This window comes from Cryptomeria japonica, chromosome 9 (assembly GCF_030272615.1).
Source record: "Cryptomeria japonica chromosome 9, Sugi_1.0, whole genome shotgun sequence".
Lineage (NCBI taxonomy): Eukaryota > Viridiplantae > Streptophyta > Pinopsida > Cupressales > Cupressaceae > Cryptomeria > Cryptomeria japonica.
In genome coordinates, this window is record NC_081413.1 from 17,835,162 (window position 1) to 17,854,361 (window position 19,200).

At 39.0% G+C, this 19,200-nt stretch overlaps 1 protein-coding gene across 6 annotated transcripts in view; it reads left to right on the forward strand.

Annotated features, from left to right (window-relative positions):
* The window catches only part of LOC131050699 (protein S-acyltransferase 11), a 78,061-nt gene that overhangs the window by 22,072 nt on the left and 36,789 nt on the right, over positions 1-19,200 (forward strand). For 4 of the 6 annotated variants that reach the window (XM_057984915.2, XM_057984916.2, XM_057984914.2 and 1 more), the window contains exons 2-4: positions 3,517-3,695; positions 4,158-4,386; positions 4,568-4,866. In XM_057984915.2, coding sequence (XP_057840898.1) covers positions 3,657-3,695; positions 4,158-4,386; positions 4,568-4,866 — 567 coding nt within the window. In that variant the 5' untranslated portion in view covers positions 3,517-3,656. Of the gene's footprint in view, positions 1-3,312; positions 3,389-3,516; positions 3,696-4,157; positions 4,387-4,567; positions 4,867-19,200 lie in introns of all 6 variants that reach the window. The other 2 variants (XM_057984912.2, XM_057984913.2) reach the window with 2 other exon arrangements.

Here is a 19,200-nt window from a genome sequence, read left to right on the forward strand (position 1 = left end):
GATGCATATATTTTACAAGAGACTGAAAGAAAAATTAGAAGTGTGGAACAGAAAAAGATTTGGTAGTATCTTTAATGAAAAATTAAGGATTCAGTCAGAGATGGCCACACTCAGTGAAACAATAATGAATGTGGGAATGACTTAAGTTGAATATAACAAAGAGAAGGAGCTTATGGTTGAGTATCAGGAAATGCTAGCTTGGAAAAGGTTCAAACACTAGATAGTAACACAAGGATGACACCTATGATGTCAGCTTTAGGAAAGATGACATCTGGATGCTAAGCCTTGGCAGTTGGGGTGGGTGGTGGAGGAGGCTATGACAGAAGCTGAAATGACCTATAAACAAGTTAATGGAGATGGACGCCAAAGGGTGCTCAAAATATAATGCAAAATTGTAAGGGTGTATGTTGTGCTCTCACACACACCCTTGCTTTGGGGGACCCCTGAGTTTTTGCAATCTGCCCAATAGGAGAAGTCTTCCTTTAGGCCTGTGTTTGATGTAAAGTTCGGCCAAACCAGTTCTTTTGAAACGTCTTCAGAATCGTCCAGTGAGCTGAAAATGGAGAGTTAGACAAAATCGCCCAAAAACGTTGAAAGGCCCAAAGTCTGCATGTTTGCAAAAACTTCAAGAGTTGAAAATCGCTCAATATAACCAACTTGCCTGAAAATCGCTCAATATAACATCTCGCAATTCACCTCTCAGGCCTGAATTTTATCTAAGGATTGGATTTCACGTTCGAGGAGAGACATTTAAAAGATACATCTCACAAAGAGCTTCTCAAGCCCGAAATCCACAGGACAAAGCCCGATGTCGTTAAAAACTTAACATTTGTCAAGTTAATTTATTTAATTTTTCAAATTGATTGATTAAAAGTGAAATTGATTGTTCGTAGGAAAACGGCGTCGAGGAAGAGCTAAGGCGTCAACTTGAAGCTCAAATTGAAGCTGGAGAAGAGGATGCAGAGCGCAAAACCAAGCATTGGGAAGTGTGGTGCTGGACCCCAAATTGAAGTCCACCAACGAGACCAAAGATTGAAGAACATTCAGAATGCAGCAAGTATGCATTCTTGAAGGAATCACAACTAGATTTAATTCCAGAAGTTCAGTTCCTAAAAAAACTGAAATTATTTAATGTAAAACTGCCTGTGGGCCCCACTCAAGATATTTTGAAACAAAGGGGAAATAGGTCAGTTATGGACAGCTATTCCCAACCACCAGGAGGACCGAATTAATGCCAAATAGTTGTAGGCAGTTGAGATAGTGGTTGGGTAGATAACTGATAATTGAGTGGGCATGGGTTAAAGCTGTCGGCTTCTGGAAGGCAGAATGTAGCCCTTGGATGCAGTCAATCCTGCCCATCGATTCATATTGTAAAATCTATAAAAGGCAGAGGCCTTTCTTTTGTAAAGGGTTAGATTTTTTTAGATAGTTAGATTCTGATTAGATTTTTAGGTAGTTAGATTGTTAGATTTCAGTTTTTCAGATTAGGAGTAGAGTAGAACTGCTGCAGAAATTGTTGTAATGGCAGCTGAAGCAAATATATGAACGTTGAAATATGGTGTTTATTGTCTTTGCTTTCTTCTGTTTGCATGGTTTCTTTCAGCTAGTTAGAATTAGAGTGTAGAGATTTTAATGGTGAAGTGTGGAAGGTGTATTTGATGCATTTCTGGTTCATACCATTGGGGGCTTGCTGATTGTAGGCCACTGTGTATGGTTAGTCTGAACCTTACTGTACTTAGTTCAATTGCAGGTGTTCGTCTTAGGCTGCGCCAGAATTGGGTGCCTAAATGAATGTCTCCGGTCTGAAAATCCTTCATCCCTTGGAGATTGCACTGTTCTTGTCTAGTTGTGAGGGTGTCTCTGGCGAAACAAAAATCTGTTAATGGAATGTCTACCCGCTACACTAGTCATTCTTATCAATGTCCTTAGGTTTCCTATCCCTTCTCTTTTGCTTTTATTTTGCAGCTTGAGAATCATAGCATCGTAGGATGCAGACCAGCTTGTTGCAAAACGTAAGACCCCTTGTGCTCCCAACAAAACACATTGACCGTTGAGTTATCCCGCAGTCAAGAACTGACATTCGGAACTTTGAGGTTGTCCCCACATGATCAAACCAAACAGCATTAGGGCTTCCTTATACAAGAGAGGATAGGATACTCAGCGAGTCATTCTATTCTGCATTGGCCGGATAGAGTGGCAGTGATGCGACTTTAGACATGTCAACAGTGTACAATTTCGGTCATTAATTTAGATGTGGCTAACATGTATATTTTTGAGGGCCTACATGCACTAAACAAGAGGCTCAAGGCATAGAAAAATGATTTTTGAAGAATAGGAGCCATGTGCTGGGAGCCATGAAACAGGACAAGAAGAAAAAATTCCAGAGATCATGCCCCCCACAGATGTATGCAGTTCAACCTCCACTTTGTTTCTGTTGCACTTGGTTTTGGGAAGAAAAAATGTCTGAACTCTCCTGAGAAGTGATTGATATCTGATTTGGTTGGGACAGCAAATATAGGGGCAAATGAGAACAAGTTCTGCAGAAAAAAGGCATCGTGTATTTGAAACTACCAAAAACTGCCTGGCTCTAATGTCAATGTTAGGCTAGAAAATGGACCAGAAAATAAATAACAAATGGAAGTGATGCAAACCAGAATTGTATTGTATTGCCAAAAAGGTACATATTTATCATACAAGAAGAGTCCTCCTAGTTCATCTTCCTAAGATGATTGTTCAGCTTCACCTACAACTTTGTAATAATAATAAATATAAATATTACAATTGTTTCCTACACCTTGGATTATGTATGTTAATGTTATACTATTGTCAAGTGATCTGTTGAAATATATGAGGGTCGAAAGAGTAGAGAAGTCTTTAGCAATAAAAGCTGTACTTCATTCTCCTCCTCTTTTGTAACTTTGACTTAACAAACATTTACAATAATTTTTATATGGATGCTTTTATAGTGAAAATATACCATTTGATTTTTGTCATTTGATTTAAATTTCATGTCTTTTAAAAGTTCTAAGACTCTTGAGGCTGATTCAAGTTTTTAAAAAGTCAGAAATTTTCCAGTGTTCAATATGGCATTCTATCAGCAGGTGAAACATTATGTATATTACAATTTTTCTGTGATTATGTGATTATGTTAATAAGGCTAAGTTTATTGTTTCCTAAATTAAATTTTTTGAAAGGCATTCTTTGCCCCTTTTGTCCTTTGTGGTTTATCCCCTCATTCTTGAGCTGTTATATTTCTCAGCTTTGAAATATTTTTGCTAGACTTTTTGAATGCTGTGTGTTGTTTTTATGCAGCATATATCTTAATCCTGTTCTATTTTTCCAGTATTTACAAATGTAAATGCCAGATTCTACAGCTTTAAACTTAACAGTTCGTACTCCATTCACCAGGGTTACAAGGCAATGTTTGGATGGAACTTTCTTTACAGTATTCATGCTCTGATGGTTTGGGAATATTATTTACATTCCTGAATTAACTAGTTTGGAATGCATAACCAGGTCATGAAGGTGTCAACTTCACATAGTTCAAGGCTAATGATGAGGTGGTTACAGAGTTTTGTGATGTTTCATCTCCAGCTCTTACTGTAAATCTGAAATCCAGCCAAAAACAGTCCTATATTGCAGCAAAACTGTGTTAAATGATTGCAAATATGGAGCAAATGAGCCTTCCACAACTGGTAATTTGGTCTTGGTGTTTTGTAGCTAATGCTTCCAGTCACACTGGAAATTCCTATACTTATAAGTTTGTAACATATTTGTCATGTATGTGATAATATACATAAATTCTTAGGAAAATATTTTTTCAGTTATCAAGAACATTAATACTAACTTAGTAAACAACCAAGATCAGAATTTTTTTCCATTCAGGACAAGAGAGGCATTAACAGCTATGATTATTCTATGTAAAAAATACCCAGGTCATATAAGGAACATATCTTTATGTGTGCATTACCCCATGTGACTAGAAATAGTGTTGGATGATGCTCAAAATCTTTGACATCAGCATGAAGTCTGTTAGACTTAGGACACATTAAACTCTGCATGGGACTTTATTAGTTGGATTTTTTTCGCAGTTTTATGTGCTTTATATATCAAATCTTAGATTGGGCATTTTAGTTTGATATGCAATCATCTTGCAGGAAGTTTGTAGTTCAAAGATGTTAGAAGAAAATTATGAGACAATCTGCTGGGGATGTGGGTTGCGGCTCTTACTTCCATCATATTCCCCAGTTTATAAATGTGGATGGTGTGGAGCTATTACAAATGACATGGTTAAGCAGCATACACGACATTGGTTTGATTGTTGCCATGCATTTGGAAATCGTTTCTTTGTTCTTATTGTCGTCTGCATCATTCTGTCTATAATATGTATGTGTTCTTCTTGGTCAGTTTTGCTTTCACTTCTTTCCTTTTGCCAAGTATTCACTATTGTATCTGAGTAGTTTGATGAGAAGTTTCAAACTGGTTTCTTTAGTCTGAATATATGGTTTGCCCTCTGTTTCTACAACACACATGAAACAAGAAATTCTATTCTTTTGCTTAAATGCAGGTGGTGGAGTTTGGGCAGTGTATCCTGTAGTATTTTCAACAATCAGCTTAAGCTCAGTTTTTCATTCTATTTCTACTTTCATTTTGGCTAGTGGGACTCTTGCCAGCTATTTCTTGGCAGCATTCCGACCTGCAGGGCCACCACCAATCATATCATGGGGCAATTACGAAGTTGTGGGCAAAGGTGGCCTGGATAATTATAGCCTTTGTCAGTTCTGTTTGAAGCCTAAATCAGAACAGACACATCATTGCAGTTCATGTAAAACCTGTGTGCTAAATATGGATCACCACTGCCCTTTTGTAAGTGTCTTCTTCTATCTGAGAAACTATTTCAGGTGTTTGCCATTTCTTATTTTTTGCATGCATATTTCCTTGTGTGCTTGGCCCGTCAATTTACTTGCAACATTGTTATGACAGTTGATATGCTGTTTTAGCTACGTTAAGTTTATCAAATTAGGATTGTTGTCATTGCAGAATAAAGGGATAAAATGGGATGAGGTGACACTCTGTGTCTTCCAACTTTTCCGACCTTCTATTGCAGTTTGCATTTGTTTTAACTGTTCTAGCTTCAATCAATGAGATTTCATTTTCCTAGATCTATCAGCTGAATTCTTTTACTTCATTCTCTTGGTCCATCTTCATTATATTTAGTGGTCTCAAAGGTCCTTAGGCTTTGGATTTTCATTGAAAAATAATTGATGCTTAAACTATAGATTGCCATCTATTTTCCTGCGTAACATTGTGTCAAGAAACTGCATGGGAAGGTTAGAATTCAAAGCGTTCTAGTCAAACACTATGGGGATTGTCTGGCTAAGTCAGCATGGCCTTGACTAAATTGGGAAATATTACATCACTATCAACAAACCTTCCAATAATGGATTAATGTCCATGGGCAATGCTATCTGATCCTCAATGTGGGTTTTCTTTCAGGAGTTGGGATTACTGAGTTATTTCTCCATTGACTTCACCATATCTACTCACAATGAATACAGAAAATGGCATCATATTCAACTCATTATTCATCAACAAGAGGACCTTCCTTATTCCTTAAAAAATCCACTTTAGCAACTGTTCTTTTTCATGGACCAGATAGTACTTGAATCTAGGACCTCCCATGTTTGTGTGCTCTACCATTGAGCTACCTGCACCTTTGCGACTGGCTGTTTTTGTGGCCTCTGAGTTATGGTTTGAGTGTGGCTCATTTTCTGCAGAAGTTCCCCTTGAGCCACACTTTAGTGCTGGAGGCCTCTAATTTGACTTATGTAATGTCCACTTTTGGGATATACCTGATTTTTGCCCCAAAATAGCAATTCCAACAATACAATTCATTTACAAGGAATATTCTATAAATAAATTACACAATTGCTACAAAACTTAGAGAAAATTGTCATTAATCAACATCACATATGTTGATCATAGATAATCCCTATAGAATACAAAATATCCTAAATCTATTTGGATCCATTTCATAGTTATTACCAATAGCCAACCCTATTATGAAATTTGATGGGAAAGTATGATAGGGCGCTGGGAGCCTGTCCTCTTCAATCAAGCCCAAGGGCACAGAATGAGCTTCGGAGTCATTCACCCCCTTGGCCCCAGGTATTGACACATCCATCTTGGGGTTGGCATACTTGATGAGGGAACTAGTACTACTGCATTTCCCTATCAAATGTTTCACATTGATTCCAAATATGATTGTTAATGGAAATCAGATAAATAATTACTAATCTTATATTTCTTGTTAGGATGCTGGGAGATTATCTTCCTCAACCAAGCCCAAGGGCATGGAATGAGCCTCCAAGTCATTCGGCCCCTTGGCCCACAAGTATGGCAGGACTTCCAGGTCATCCAATTCAGGGTGGCAGATGAGGGGAGACCAGTACTGCTGCATCTTCCTAACAGATTTATATTGAGATACATAAATAAATACAATAATACTTGCATACCAATAACTTTCCTTAATGTTATATACTGCTGTTCTTTTATTTCTGAACTTTTTTCCAAATCCAAACTTGGTGATTCGATTTCACTTGATTGATGGATTGTTGTTGAATGAATGATCGAATGAATTCCTTTGACCGTATGATTTGAGGTATTGATGAGTGATGATTAAGTCATTGTTGATTAGATGATGGGTGTGTGATGATGTAATGAATACTGGTTTGATATATTGGTGAATGATGATTGAATGAATGCTGATTTGATTGAATGATTTGCTGATTGATTTGATTGCTTGATTTGGTAATTGATGATTGCTTTTGTGGATTCATGAGTGATGATTGATAAGTGATCCTTGAATGCTTGGAATGATTTCGCCTTTATACTTGATTGGTGAAAGGATCACCACCTTTCATAAGAATTGAGTCACCACCCTCCATTGCTGCCTTTTTAATCTTGATAAATTATTTAGATCTAAGTCATACTGGGTTCAAGTTAATTTGAACCACGATTAATTGTAGTGCCACTCTTGATAGCCACATCATGTGTAGGAGCCACATTATTGTGTAAATTGACTTTGGGAAGCTCTACCATGGATGCATCCAAATTGGCATACTCGGGTTATATCTCAATTCTATGTTGCCCCTTGTTTGTAGTCAACTTTCTTATGTGGTAGGAGGTGCAAGTTGTAGTGGATGTAGACCAAATCTTCTGCTTTTTTTGCAGCCAATTGGCTGTGCTTAACTAAGTGGATACCGGAGTATGTACTCCAATTATGTTTAGTCAAAAAACTTGCAACTTGTTAAATTTGGAGAGAAAGTCAATACAACTTAAAAATACAAAAGAATGTAAGAATGTTAAAAAATAAAAAGTATTTACTTGTGATAGAGTTTTGATTGTAAGAAGCTGAAGGAACATATATTTTTGCCCATGCAGGTACCACCATGTATGGGCACCCGTCTTGTATTTGTTTGGAGGAGCACAAATAGTATGATATTATGATGAAATGAACTCGCCAAATTTAGTTCTAACATTATCCACCACTTCTGTATTTGAGTATATCCTTGAAATTGTTTTCTTGTACCCTTTAGCAACTTCATTGTCTCTATATGGTATTGATCTCCTAGGCAAAGAAAGTATCTCTCTGCTGTATTATTTGAGAGATAATGCAAATGCAATGGTTTTGTTACCTTGTCCTATCAGTTGAGAATGGTTTTTTCTACCCTTAAGAAAAATATTTCTTTGTAATCATTCTCCTCTACTATAATGGTCTTTATTTTTTCTTACATGGAGTTCATGCCATCATAGTTTTTCTCCAAAATCAATATGTTTGTATTAGTAAACCCAATCATACTCATGATGGGGTTGGTGAAACTAAAGATGTAGTCCACATTAGCCTATTAATCGTCAACTAAAATCAATGATTTGACTTTTTGGGATCTCTTTGAATTTGATTGCCTTCACACAAAATCTTTTGGTTGCTGATGACTCTTGCACTCAATACCTTTCTCACCTTCACAAATAATCTCAAAACAATTGTGTGATGCGAATCAAGTCTCAACAAGCAAATATTCTATACAAAATAAGTTAATCTCTCCTCTCCCGGGAGACGTGGTTCTTATGGTGGGGGATAGGCCTTGGACACAACTGTTGGATTTTGAGGGCCTCCCCTTCCGCTCCAAGAGATGCTTCTCTACCGGTCATCTCGCTTCGGACTGCTCTATTTCATGCCACAAAGGTGTTTCTACTTGGTGGAAAAATGCTATTGCTGATCACTTAACAGTCAATGCTCTTGACTTTGTGTCTATTGGCTCCTCTCATGAGGATGATGTCGATGTTGTGCCCCTCACGGCTACTGATGCCCCCACTGCTCCTTTTGTGGCCTCATCTCCTGAGGTCCCCTCTTCTGTTTCTCCTGTTCTGCAGCCATGATCCCCTGCTGCTGGATCTGCTTCTGCTGCTGTTGTTTCGTCACAGCTTGCTGCTGCTCTACAACAACCTCTTGCTTTTCTGTTGCAATACTCTGTGGACACCTCTGTTTGTAACCCTGCGGGGTCTTGTTGTGACCTAATCACACATCACCCCATCCCAGATAGGGACCCCCCCTTTGCTTTTAGGCCCTTTTGGTCGTTTGCCTTTCGTTTTTGTGTGTGTTAGTGGCAATCTCTTCAATCTCTCCGCGTTCGCGTTGCGGGTGTTTGGGAGTCAGTTGGGGTTAATCTGCTTCTCTGTCAAGCAAATTCTGTGAGGTCTAGGGCCTGTTTTGTCCTTTTTCTAGGGTTTTGCCTTCTGCCCTAGATTTTAGGGGTTCCTGTTAGGGTTTCGGAAAAACTAAGCATACGACTGGAGTCGGGACCCTTCAGGGGACCTCCCGGCAAAATTTGAATCCAAACGGAGTAACTTTCTATTTTTAGAAAGTCCCTATTTTTTAGGGATTTTTTCGAGTCCCAGAATGTTGCCATTTTGCCAAAAATCAAACTTACTATTTTTAGTAATTTCTATTTTTAGTAAATTTCTATTTTTAGTAAGTCATCCTGCGCCCTGTCTTGGGCTCTAACTCTGACATTTTGGAAAGTTTCTATTTCGGGAAAGTCTATTTGTGGCAGGATCAGGCTAGCAGACAACGAAGTCTATTTGTGGCAGGATCAGGCAAGCAGACAACGAAGAGTCAACATGCACAATCACTTCTTGATGTCATGGAAATGGGGACAAGGCAACAACAAAGTTCAATGTTAATAAGTTAGTTTCAACCATAAAAACAAAACAAAGAACTAAAAACCATTCCAAACATATCAAAAGAGATTTCAAAAAACACGAAAGAAGTTTAACAAAATAAAAGAAAGGAGAAGAGCCTCCCTAAGATGCTTCCATGATGCTTTTTGATGCTTCTCCCTTGTTTTTCCCCTCTCCAAGTCCCAAATGAGTGTAGCTCTCAGCTTTTAGCACTAGCCATGGATGCCATATGGAGATTCAAGATGGTTGAATATGATAAGCAAATGCTATGCAAGTGTAGATAGTGATGCTATGAAAAAGCTCTATGCTAATACCAGTATAACAACAATACTCTAATGCTTCTTTCTTTGCTTGAGGAGAAGGGTTCTATTTATAGAAGAAATGGGGAAATGAAGGGTTAAGATTGAGCAATTTAAACAAGGGTTAGGATTGAAAGACATTCAATCCATGTGAGACTTTCAACCCAATCCCATGTTGACAAGTGTCACCATGAGGAGGCTTGAGAGGAGAGATAAGGAGCATTAAATGCTTGAGGGGACATGATGGTTACCCTAGTCAAAGAAATAAATGCTTTGAAGAGACACATGGGTTACATGAGGGTTAAGTTAGGGGTCAAAGTCCTTAACCATGGGTGCAAGTGGAATTAACCATTAATGGTCATGTAAGAGCCATAAGTGGTTTGGAAGACTTTAGAGGTTAATTTGTTGAACACACAAAGCATTAATTGCTTTTCAAAGACTTTGGAGTCTTTGAGAAGTGACTCCAATTTGCTTAGGAACGTGACAATATTTAGGGAATGAATTAGGTTAATTAGGAAGGGTTTAGAAGAATCTAGAAAGGGTTTAGGCATGCAAGTGGATTTTGTAGGAAAATGCAAGTGGGAGGAATTTTGGTATTTTCAATTAAAATAAAATCATTTATTTCAATTAAATGGTGTAATTTGCATTTGGGTAAATATTCAAATAAATATTAATTTATTTAAATGAGAAAAAGGAAGATAAAGCATTAAATGCTTGAAGACTTTAAGGGAAACCATTAAAGGTTTGAGAAGACTCTAGAAGGAAGCCATTAAATTTGAAGACTTTAAGGGAAACCTTTAAATTCTTAAGAAGACTTTAAAGGAAACCATTAAGTTTGAAGACTTTAAGGGAAACCATTAAAGGTGTCAAGTGGGTGAGGATAAATAGGATTTTAAATAAATAATTTATTTAAAATAGTTGTGCAACTTGCATTTGTAGGAAAATGCAAGTGGGTGGAGGATAAAGGTGATTTTAAATAAATGTTAATTTATTTAAATGTGAGAGATGAGATTTTGGGGGTTTTAAATAAATATTAATTTATTTAAATGTGAGAGAAGATTTAATTAAACAAATATGATTTATTTATTTAATTAATGGTCTGAATTTGGTTAAGTGAATTAAATCAAATAAATTGAATAATTTATTTAATTAATAGGAGAAGAGGGTTAAGATGAATTAATTAAATATTAATTTAATTAATTATTGATTGATGGTTAAATAATCAAATAAATACTAAATATTCATTTAATTAAGTGGACAGATTTATGTGACTACATTTGCCCCTCTTTGAGACGGTGCAGTTTATCGCATCGTTTCAAAGAAAGAAAAATAGGTGTGAAGAAATGCCACATAAAATGTAAATTTAATGGGTGGTATGCCCCCTCGAGAGATGGGCCGAATTTTTTTGAAAAATCGGGCGATCTCTTGAAAAAAATGAAAAGTGGAGGGGAGGTAGAATAGAAGAAATTAGAACTAATGATGAAAGAATGGGAGAAAATGGAGTGAATACAGAGAAATGGCAAGCTAGTGAGTACCCTAAGGTCATGCAAGAGATACATAGCAGATGTAGTGTGGGGTTTGGATTGATGCTATACAATTGATCAAAATTGGTTGGACAATCTGGTGCAATTGGTTTAATTGCCCCGGTCAAGTCAAAGCGTGACAGTTGATGTCAGTTGGTTGCTTGGACATGATAAAGTCTGAGTAAGTGAATCAAAGTGACCTGATGTGACTTAGACGATTGATGTAATTGCTCGATGAAGTCAAGGTATATGAAGCAAAATACTCGTTGAGACGTAGACAATTGATGTAATTGTCCGTTGGATTGTGTTTGATTGGTTGATCAATTGATAGTGTGTGCGTGTGATGGATGGTTGTGGGGAATCATGGCAGCCCCGTTGAGACTAGGTCATTATGATAAATGCCTGATGTAGTCTAGGATTACCATGATCGATTACCTATTGAGACCTGAAGATACTTGATCAGAGTATCTGTTTATAGTCTAGGTGTGTGGGAGTCTTTTTCCATAGATGGCCAATAGTATCCATTGCGCAGGAGTTTCTTGGCTAGTGACGGACCACTTGAGTGAGTCCCACATATTCCTTCATGTATCTCTTCCAAGGCCTTTGTTATCTCATCTTGTTCCAGACATCGAAGGAGAGTACTATCAAGACTGCGTCGGTATAGGGTTTCGGCAATAATGGTATATCGAGCGGTTTGGCGAATGAAGGTTTTACGTTGGTTATTCGATTGGTTGGGAGGAAGGGTGTGATCGCGGAGATAGGTGTAGAACTCACCATACCATGGGGATTCAGAACCGACAAGGCGATATATCATTTTGGATTCGGGGATATCATAAGCGGGAATCCAAAGCTGTTCTACCAAGAACTCGTAGCGTGTTGAATATGTGGAAGATCTAGGAGAGATGCAATGGTAGCCATAGCGTCAGCAGCTCGATTCTAATCTCTTGGTATCTGCTCAAAAGTGATAGTAGTAAATGATGTCTTTAGATTGTCCACTATTTGCTTATATGGCATGAGTTTATCATCCTTGGTCTGATATTCATCAGTTGCTTGTCAAATGACCAGTTGTGAGTCGCCATATACTTGTAGTTCTTGTAATTTCCATTGTACGGCTAGCCTGAGTCCTGTGATCAAGGCCTCATACTCTGCCATGTTGTTTGTGCATGGAAATGTGAGCCTGTAAGACTTCGGGATGCTGTTACCTTGAGGTGTGATAAACAGAATGCCTGCCCCTGAGCCATGCCTAGTGTATGAACCATCAAAGTATAGTTTCCATGGTTGTGCTGTTGTGATCATGAATATCTCTTCATCTGGAAAATTGGAAATGAGAGGATGATTGCCTATGAGGGGTGCATCGGCCAACTGATCTGCAATGACTTGTCCTTTGATAGCTTTATGGTCTATATACTCGATGTCAAATTCACTTAGAATCATCACCCATTTGGCCAAGCGACCTGTCAATGCTGCTTTGTTGAGTAAATACTTGAGTGGATCAATCTTTGCAATGAGTTGTACCTTGTGTGTTAACAGATAGTGCCTCAGTTTAGTAGCTACTAAGATTACTGCTAGGCAAGCTCGCTCAATAGGCATGTAATTGAGTTCATAGCTCACCAGTGTGCGAGAGATGTTGTAAACAACACACTCTTTTCCTTCTGTATTATGTTGTGCCAGTAGTACACCCAATGTTGTACTTGTCACTGAGATATAGAGTAACAACGGTTTACTTGGATCTGGTGGGATCAGCAATGGTGGATTCATGAGATAGTCTTTAAGCGTCTGAAATGCTTGTTAGCATCGGGCATCCCACTGAAAGCAGATGTTCTTGTGTAGCAGCTGTGTGAATGGGTGACACTTATCAGCCAATTGTGCAATGAATCTTCGGATGGATTGAAGTTGCCCTTGTAATGTCCTTAGTTGACTGATATTCTTTGGTGGTGGCATGTCCATGATTGCTTTTACCTTTGCTGGGTCGACCTCAATACCTTTGCTTGAGACAATGTATCCTAGAAGCTTCCCGGAGGTTACTCCAAAGACACATTTCTTTGGGTTGAGTCGAACATGATATTGTTCCAGTCTATCAAAGATTCTCTCTAATATGTCCAAATGACCTTCTCTTGTGAGTGATTTTGCCAGTAAGTCATCAACATAATCATCCATTATGGTATGCATCATATCATGAAAGATAGTAGTCATTGCTCGTTGATAGGTCGCTCCTGCATTCTTTAAACCAAAAGGCATTACATTCCAGCAATATGTGCCCCATGGACATGTGAAGGCTGTCTTATGTTGATCTTCTGGTGCGATCCTTATCTGGTTGTATCCTGAAAAGCCATCCATGAGTGAAAGCATGGCATGTCCTGCTGTCAGATCCATTATGATGTCGATATTTGGTAGGGGAAAGTCATCCTTAGGACATGCCTTATTTAGATCTCGGAAGTCAGTACAAATGTGGATGCCCCCTTTTGGTTTGCCGACAGGCACAATGTTGGAGATCCATTCTGCATAATCAATTGGTCTAATGAATCCAACATCTAGGAGTTTCTTGAGTTCTGTTTTGACTAGCACTGCAATTTGAGGATGCATCTTGCGAAGCTTCTGCTTAACCGGTTTGGCTCCTTCTGCAACGGTGAGGTGATGCATGACTAAATCAGGATCAAGCCCAGGCATGTCTGCATATGACCATGCAAAGTTGATCTGACACTGTTGGAAGAACTCTATAAATTTAGGCTGTTCCTTTGGAGTGAGAAGAGATGCCAGATGTATGAGGTGAGGATTTTCAGGAGTCCCCACATTGTATTCTTTGGTTTCCTCGATGAGAATCGTTGATCGTTCCTATTGTGTACTAGCGGGGAGGATGTGAAACCTTTCATCCTCAGGCGCCTCAGAGAGGTTTTCACCGTTGGATACGCTCTTTCTTTTTACTTTTGTTGGATCAAACAGTGCCACAGTGTGGTTTTCACTGGAAGATCCATGTTTTATTGTTATGTTTTTGCAGCTGAAAGGTTTGGCATCCGCCCCGAAGTATGCTGCGCTATTAAGTTCAATGGCGAATCCAGCTTTGTGATCCCCGCTTGGTAGGTTATCCCTTAATTCCAAAAAGTCAAGGCATGGGGGATTTGGTTGGTTCCATTCGATGAGTTCAGGGTGAATAATGGGCATTACTTCATCGATTAGGTTAAGTTCATTAGATGTATCAGTGAGGGTTAAGACAGTGTGGTGAAGGTCGTTGATGGTACTCTCCCTGTCAGAATCAGGCGTAGGATGAGACGTAGGGTCTGTGGAAGATGTTTCCAGTTCAGGAACCCATGTGGTCTTTATCTGTGCTTCTCCATAAACAGGGATGTCTTTGCGTGGCGGAGGTAGTGATGCATCTTCCTCATCTGAAGTGTTAAGCTATACAGAATCAAATTCCCACTCATGTGAGTCGGTCTCTGAGTTACTTTCCAGCATTCGATCACTATACCATACTGGGATGTCTTTTGAGTTAAATACTGCAGGTGTGATTGGTTGATGTACCTTTGCAGTGATCGGTGTTGCAGGAAGGTCGATGGGGATTAAAGAATCTGGTACAAGGAGTATCGGTAGTATTGACTCAGTGGCTTCTGTTGGAACTGCTGGTGCCATAGATGCTGCTGCGGGTTCTGATACAGTTGCTGCTGCTAATGGTGCTGCTGATGGGAATACTGGTTCGTTTGGTGGGATGAGTGGCATTGGTGATGGTTGTGTTGGGATTCTGAGCCTCGGTGGGGCAGTTGTGATGGTGCTCGATGTTGCTTTGATAATGAAAGGTGTCCTTTTTGTAGTAGGTTGACATAATGGTTTGCTGGGTTTTCCTTTGAATTTGAGTTTAGGAAAGATCTCTTTTTCAAAGCCTAGGCCTGTATTACCTTTGGGCTTTAATTCCGGCAGCAGAGGTTCATGTCGTCCTTGTTTGCAATATCCCAAAGCACTCTGACCATCATACCCCATTCTTTGCATAATGAGGAGACCTTTGCCATACTGATCCGTAGGAAGTTTAACTTTCGGTATATCAGTGGTGAGGGGATCTTTATAGATCCATTCCGCTAAGTCCTCATCTTGGGTTTCTTCTTCTTGACTTTTTCCAAGGATGAAAGGCGTCAAAGCACATGCTGGTGTGATTAGTGGTTGCTGGAGTAACTGCTGTGGTTTACCATGTGTTCTAGGAGAAGTGGGCATTTGTCCCACACAAAAGAGTTGACTCAAGTTGTATTCCCCAGGACCTTCCTTTGCTATTTTCATTTTAAGCTTTTCTTGCTTTGGTATAGTGGTGTTCGAACTGGCAAGAGAGGCGGGATTTATATATGATGTGGAGGAAATGGCTTCTCTATTATTAGGAACGGTAATCTCTGGTTGATGGCTGATATTATGGCAATACGCAAAGGGATTTGCATCGCCCAGGATTGTGATCTCTACACTGTTATGTGGGAACTTGATACATTGATGGTAGGTGGATGGAACGGCTTGCATGGCATGTATCCAAGGTCTTCCTAACAATAGATTGTATGGTAGAGGAAGGTCCAGAACCTGACAGATGATGTGCTTTACCACAGGGCCTATTCGGATTGGTAGTACCACAGCTCCTTTGGATGAACGCTCCGCATCGTCATAAGCTTTGATTGTGATCTTTTTGCGAGGATCCACTGATTCTATGGCATATTCCAATGCTGTGACCAATTGTAGTGTACAAATATTCAGGCCTGCTCCATTGTCGATCAAGACTCGCTTGATCCTATGCTGATTGATAAAGCCTTCAATGTGTAGCGAAGCATTATGAGGTTGCTGGAAAGAGGAGTTGTCACTTTCAGAAAAAGTGAGACAAGGTGATGACTTTAGACTTCCAACCATGGCTTGAAATTGGTCTGTATTCAGGTTTGCAGGGACTGACGCCTCTTGGAGTGCTTGATCCAAGATTGTTTTATGAGATGGCGATAGGCGCAATGGCTCTAAAATGGATATAAGCGCAGGTGTTTTGTCTAATTGTTCCACAAGATTGTACTGCTTTGGGATGGAGGTGGTGCCTTGTGGAGCTGCCTTTATGGTAACCTTGCCGCGACGTGTAACAACATTGCAATTGGAGTTGGGATTTTTGATGGTTATAGTTGCAACTTGTTCTCTGGCATCATACAGGTGATTTACAGTGTAATTATATGCAGCCTGCGTATAATCCGTGGTATCAGTGCCTCGCCTGGAAGTGGAAGGACCCCTTTGATCTTGTGATGGAAGTGGATTTTTGAACATCAGATGATCATTGTTTGTTGTTTTTGGGTCATGTCCTTCTATTTCAATTTCTCCTCGGTCAATAAGGTCCTGAATAAGATCTTTCAATCGATGACAATTACTTGTCTTGTGTCCTCTCCCTTGGTGGAAATCGCAGTGTTCAGTATCTCGCCACCATGCGGGTTTGACCTGAGGTTCATAGTTTGATGTTTTAGGGAGTGACCAAATTTTGAGAAATGAGTTGTCGCAATACTATTTCAATGGGCTCCCCTAAGGGAGTGTGTTCGTTTTTGTTTTTGCTGACGAGGTCTTGGTTCATCGTGAGATGTGATGCGACCTTGATTGGTAGGAACATTTTTGTTATTCTGAGGTGGAGGATTCTGTCCTGCAAACCGAACCACAGATTGTGCAGTTTGTATAGTCCTGGCATCCACGACCCCATCGTTGATGATATTCTTGTTTTTGTTCCAGAAGCTGGGTTTATCACTATTGAAGCGTGGGCGAGGACTATCCTTTGGTTCATTATAGATTTTGATAAGTCCTTTCTTGATAAGTGCCCTTTCACATTTCAAACCCTTGGTGATCATATCATTAAAAGAGTCAGTGTCTTTGACATCCAGGTGAAATTCCATTTCTTCGTTTAAGTTGGAAATGAATATTTCCACTAGTTCTCGTTCAGGTAACTGAAGAGAACGTCTGCTAGACATTTGACGCCATCGTTGCAGGAATACTGAGAATAGTTCACCTGGTTTTTGTTTAGTGCTGCACAGATTAGCCATGGTGATGTCGCGTTCAATGTTATGAGAGTAACGAGCTAGGAATTTTTGGATGAGTTCCTCAAATGTTCTAATGTCACCTGATAGTCGGGAAAACCATGATGTGGTTGTTTGTTGACGTGTATTTTGTACACCATCATACACAGAATAAAATACCTAAGGGTATCTTATCCTCTCTTGAGAAAATAGTCTCTAACTGCTGAAGATTCGCGTAAAGGATCAGTTAGGTAGACTCCAAGGTTCTTTTAGTGGGGTCTCCACATGTGGACAAGCTCCAGTGGTATGATGTGATTTGCTGGAATCACAAGGGGACTTACATTGAACTTCCGATCTGCTTTGCTGGACACAGGCTCTTACTAACTTAGATTAAAAAAAATGGAAAAAGGATAAGGGCGAAGAGAGGATCTAATCCTAATACTAAGAATGTAGGAGCAATGATTTGATTTTTGACAAAACTCTAACTAGATCTTGTTTTGACATCAATGGAACATCTACACAAGGCTAGTGCGATCTTCTAGGGGAGCTTTATGATGTTCAAATCATCACCGCAGGCATAGATACCATCCAAGTTGATGCATATCAATGAAGAAGCGACAAATTGAAATTGAGCTTAGGCTGAATGATTCCAGTTGACTACACAAGGCAAGTCTGCAATCAACAAACTGCTAGTAGTATGGACATACGAATTCCACCATCAATCAATCACATTTCCTCCATTCATTTAATCATCTACCATCTAAGATTGAAGACTCAACAAGAAACCATGCAAATTGCAAGAAAACGACATATTTCACCATTACTTCAATGAAAATGGAGTTTGTTTACAATCAATGGCAACAATTTCTTGCCTTGTCCTCCTATTCTACTCTAATTGCTTCCAACTATTCTCTAACTATTCTAACTATTTACAATTCTCTCTAATTGCTAATTATTTTTTACAAATGAAATGTTTGGGCTTATATAGTGCCCACAATACAATTTGATGGCTTAGATCAATTCAAGATCAATGGCCAAGATTTTACAATGAAAACCCTAATTAGGGTTTGTTACAACCATTACATAACATTTAATGCTTGACCAATGATAAAATTGTATTGCTTGGACACATGTCCCTTCTAGAAAAATCGACCAATGGATAGCCGGGGTAGGTACATCGAAGTTTGTGCCACCTTCCATGAGTTAAGTACATTGAATCTGGACATGCTGAGGTGGACTTCACTGACTGGAGGAGTGATGACTGGGATGCCACCTCATCTGACACTTGAAGCTTGCTAGATATTCAATTTGATGTCGTTGAGAGGCTATCTTTAATTAACTCTTGTTCTAACTCCTTTTGTCCTTGATGTGCAGGATGATGTACCTCGCCTTGGAACGCTGGATTGGAAGAGGTCGCCCTTGTCTTGGCTTGATCGTCCTGGCGAAGACCGTCCTTGATCCGGCTTGATTTTCCTTGAAGAGACCTCCATTTGATGCCTACACAACATTTCAAAATTAGTAACATGATTTTGCAATACATAACATAAATTAGAGAGCAATTTTTTAGGAAACTTAATGATAAGTCCTTTATTAATCATTTCCTAAAAAAGACTGAGCTTATTGAAAAACAAAATTTCAAAATTAAGGCAATGACAATCAAAATTCGAAATTAAAACAAGAGATCTTGCCATACCTTACTTGAGAGCTTAACTCTAAAATGCAAAATGAATAAAATCGCCTAGGCAAAATTTGAAATAAGATGGTCTTGATGTGATCTTCAAAAGAACGTTCCTCTTTATTAACTTCGCCACCCTTCAAGTCTTTGATGTGTTCTTCAATGTCCTTGGCAAGTTCGCCTAACTTGAAACTTCAAGTTCGCCTCTCCTTTGGATAGATGTTTCGCACCACCTTTGATTGAATTCGCTCCTCTTCTTGAATGATAATTTCGCCCTTCCTTTGTATGAAATTCGCTCCTCTTTTGCCTTCTCCAAGTTGCATATGAGAGATGATAAATGATGATGTGAAAATGAAATAAACACCTTCCTTTATAGGCGCTCACCTTCATATTGACCTTAGGCCGACTTTTTGCAAAATATAGCAATTAAAACGATTTTTAAATAAATAATAAAGGCCGACCTTGACAAAATA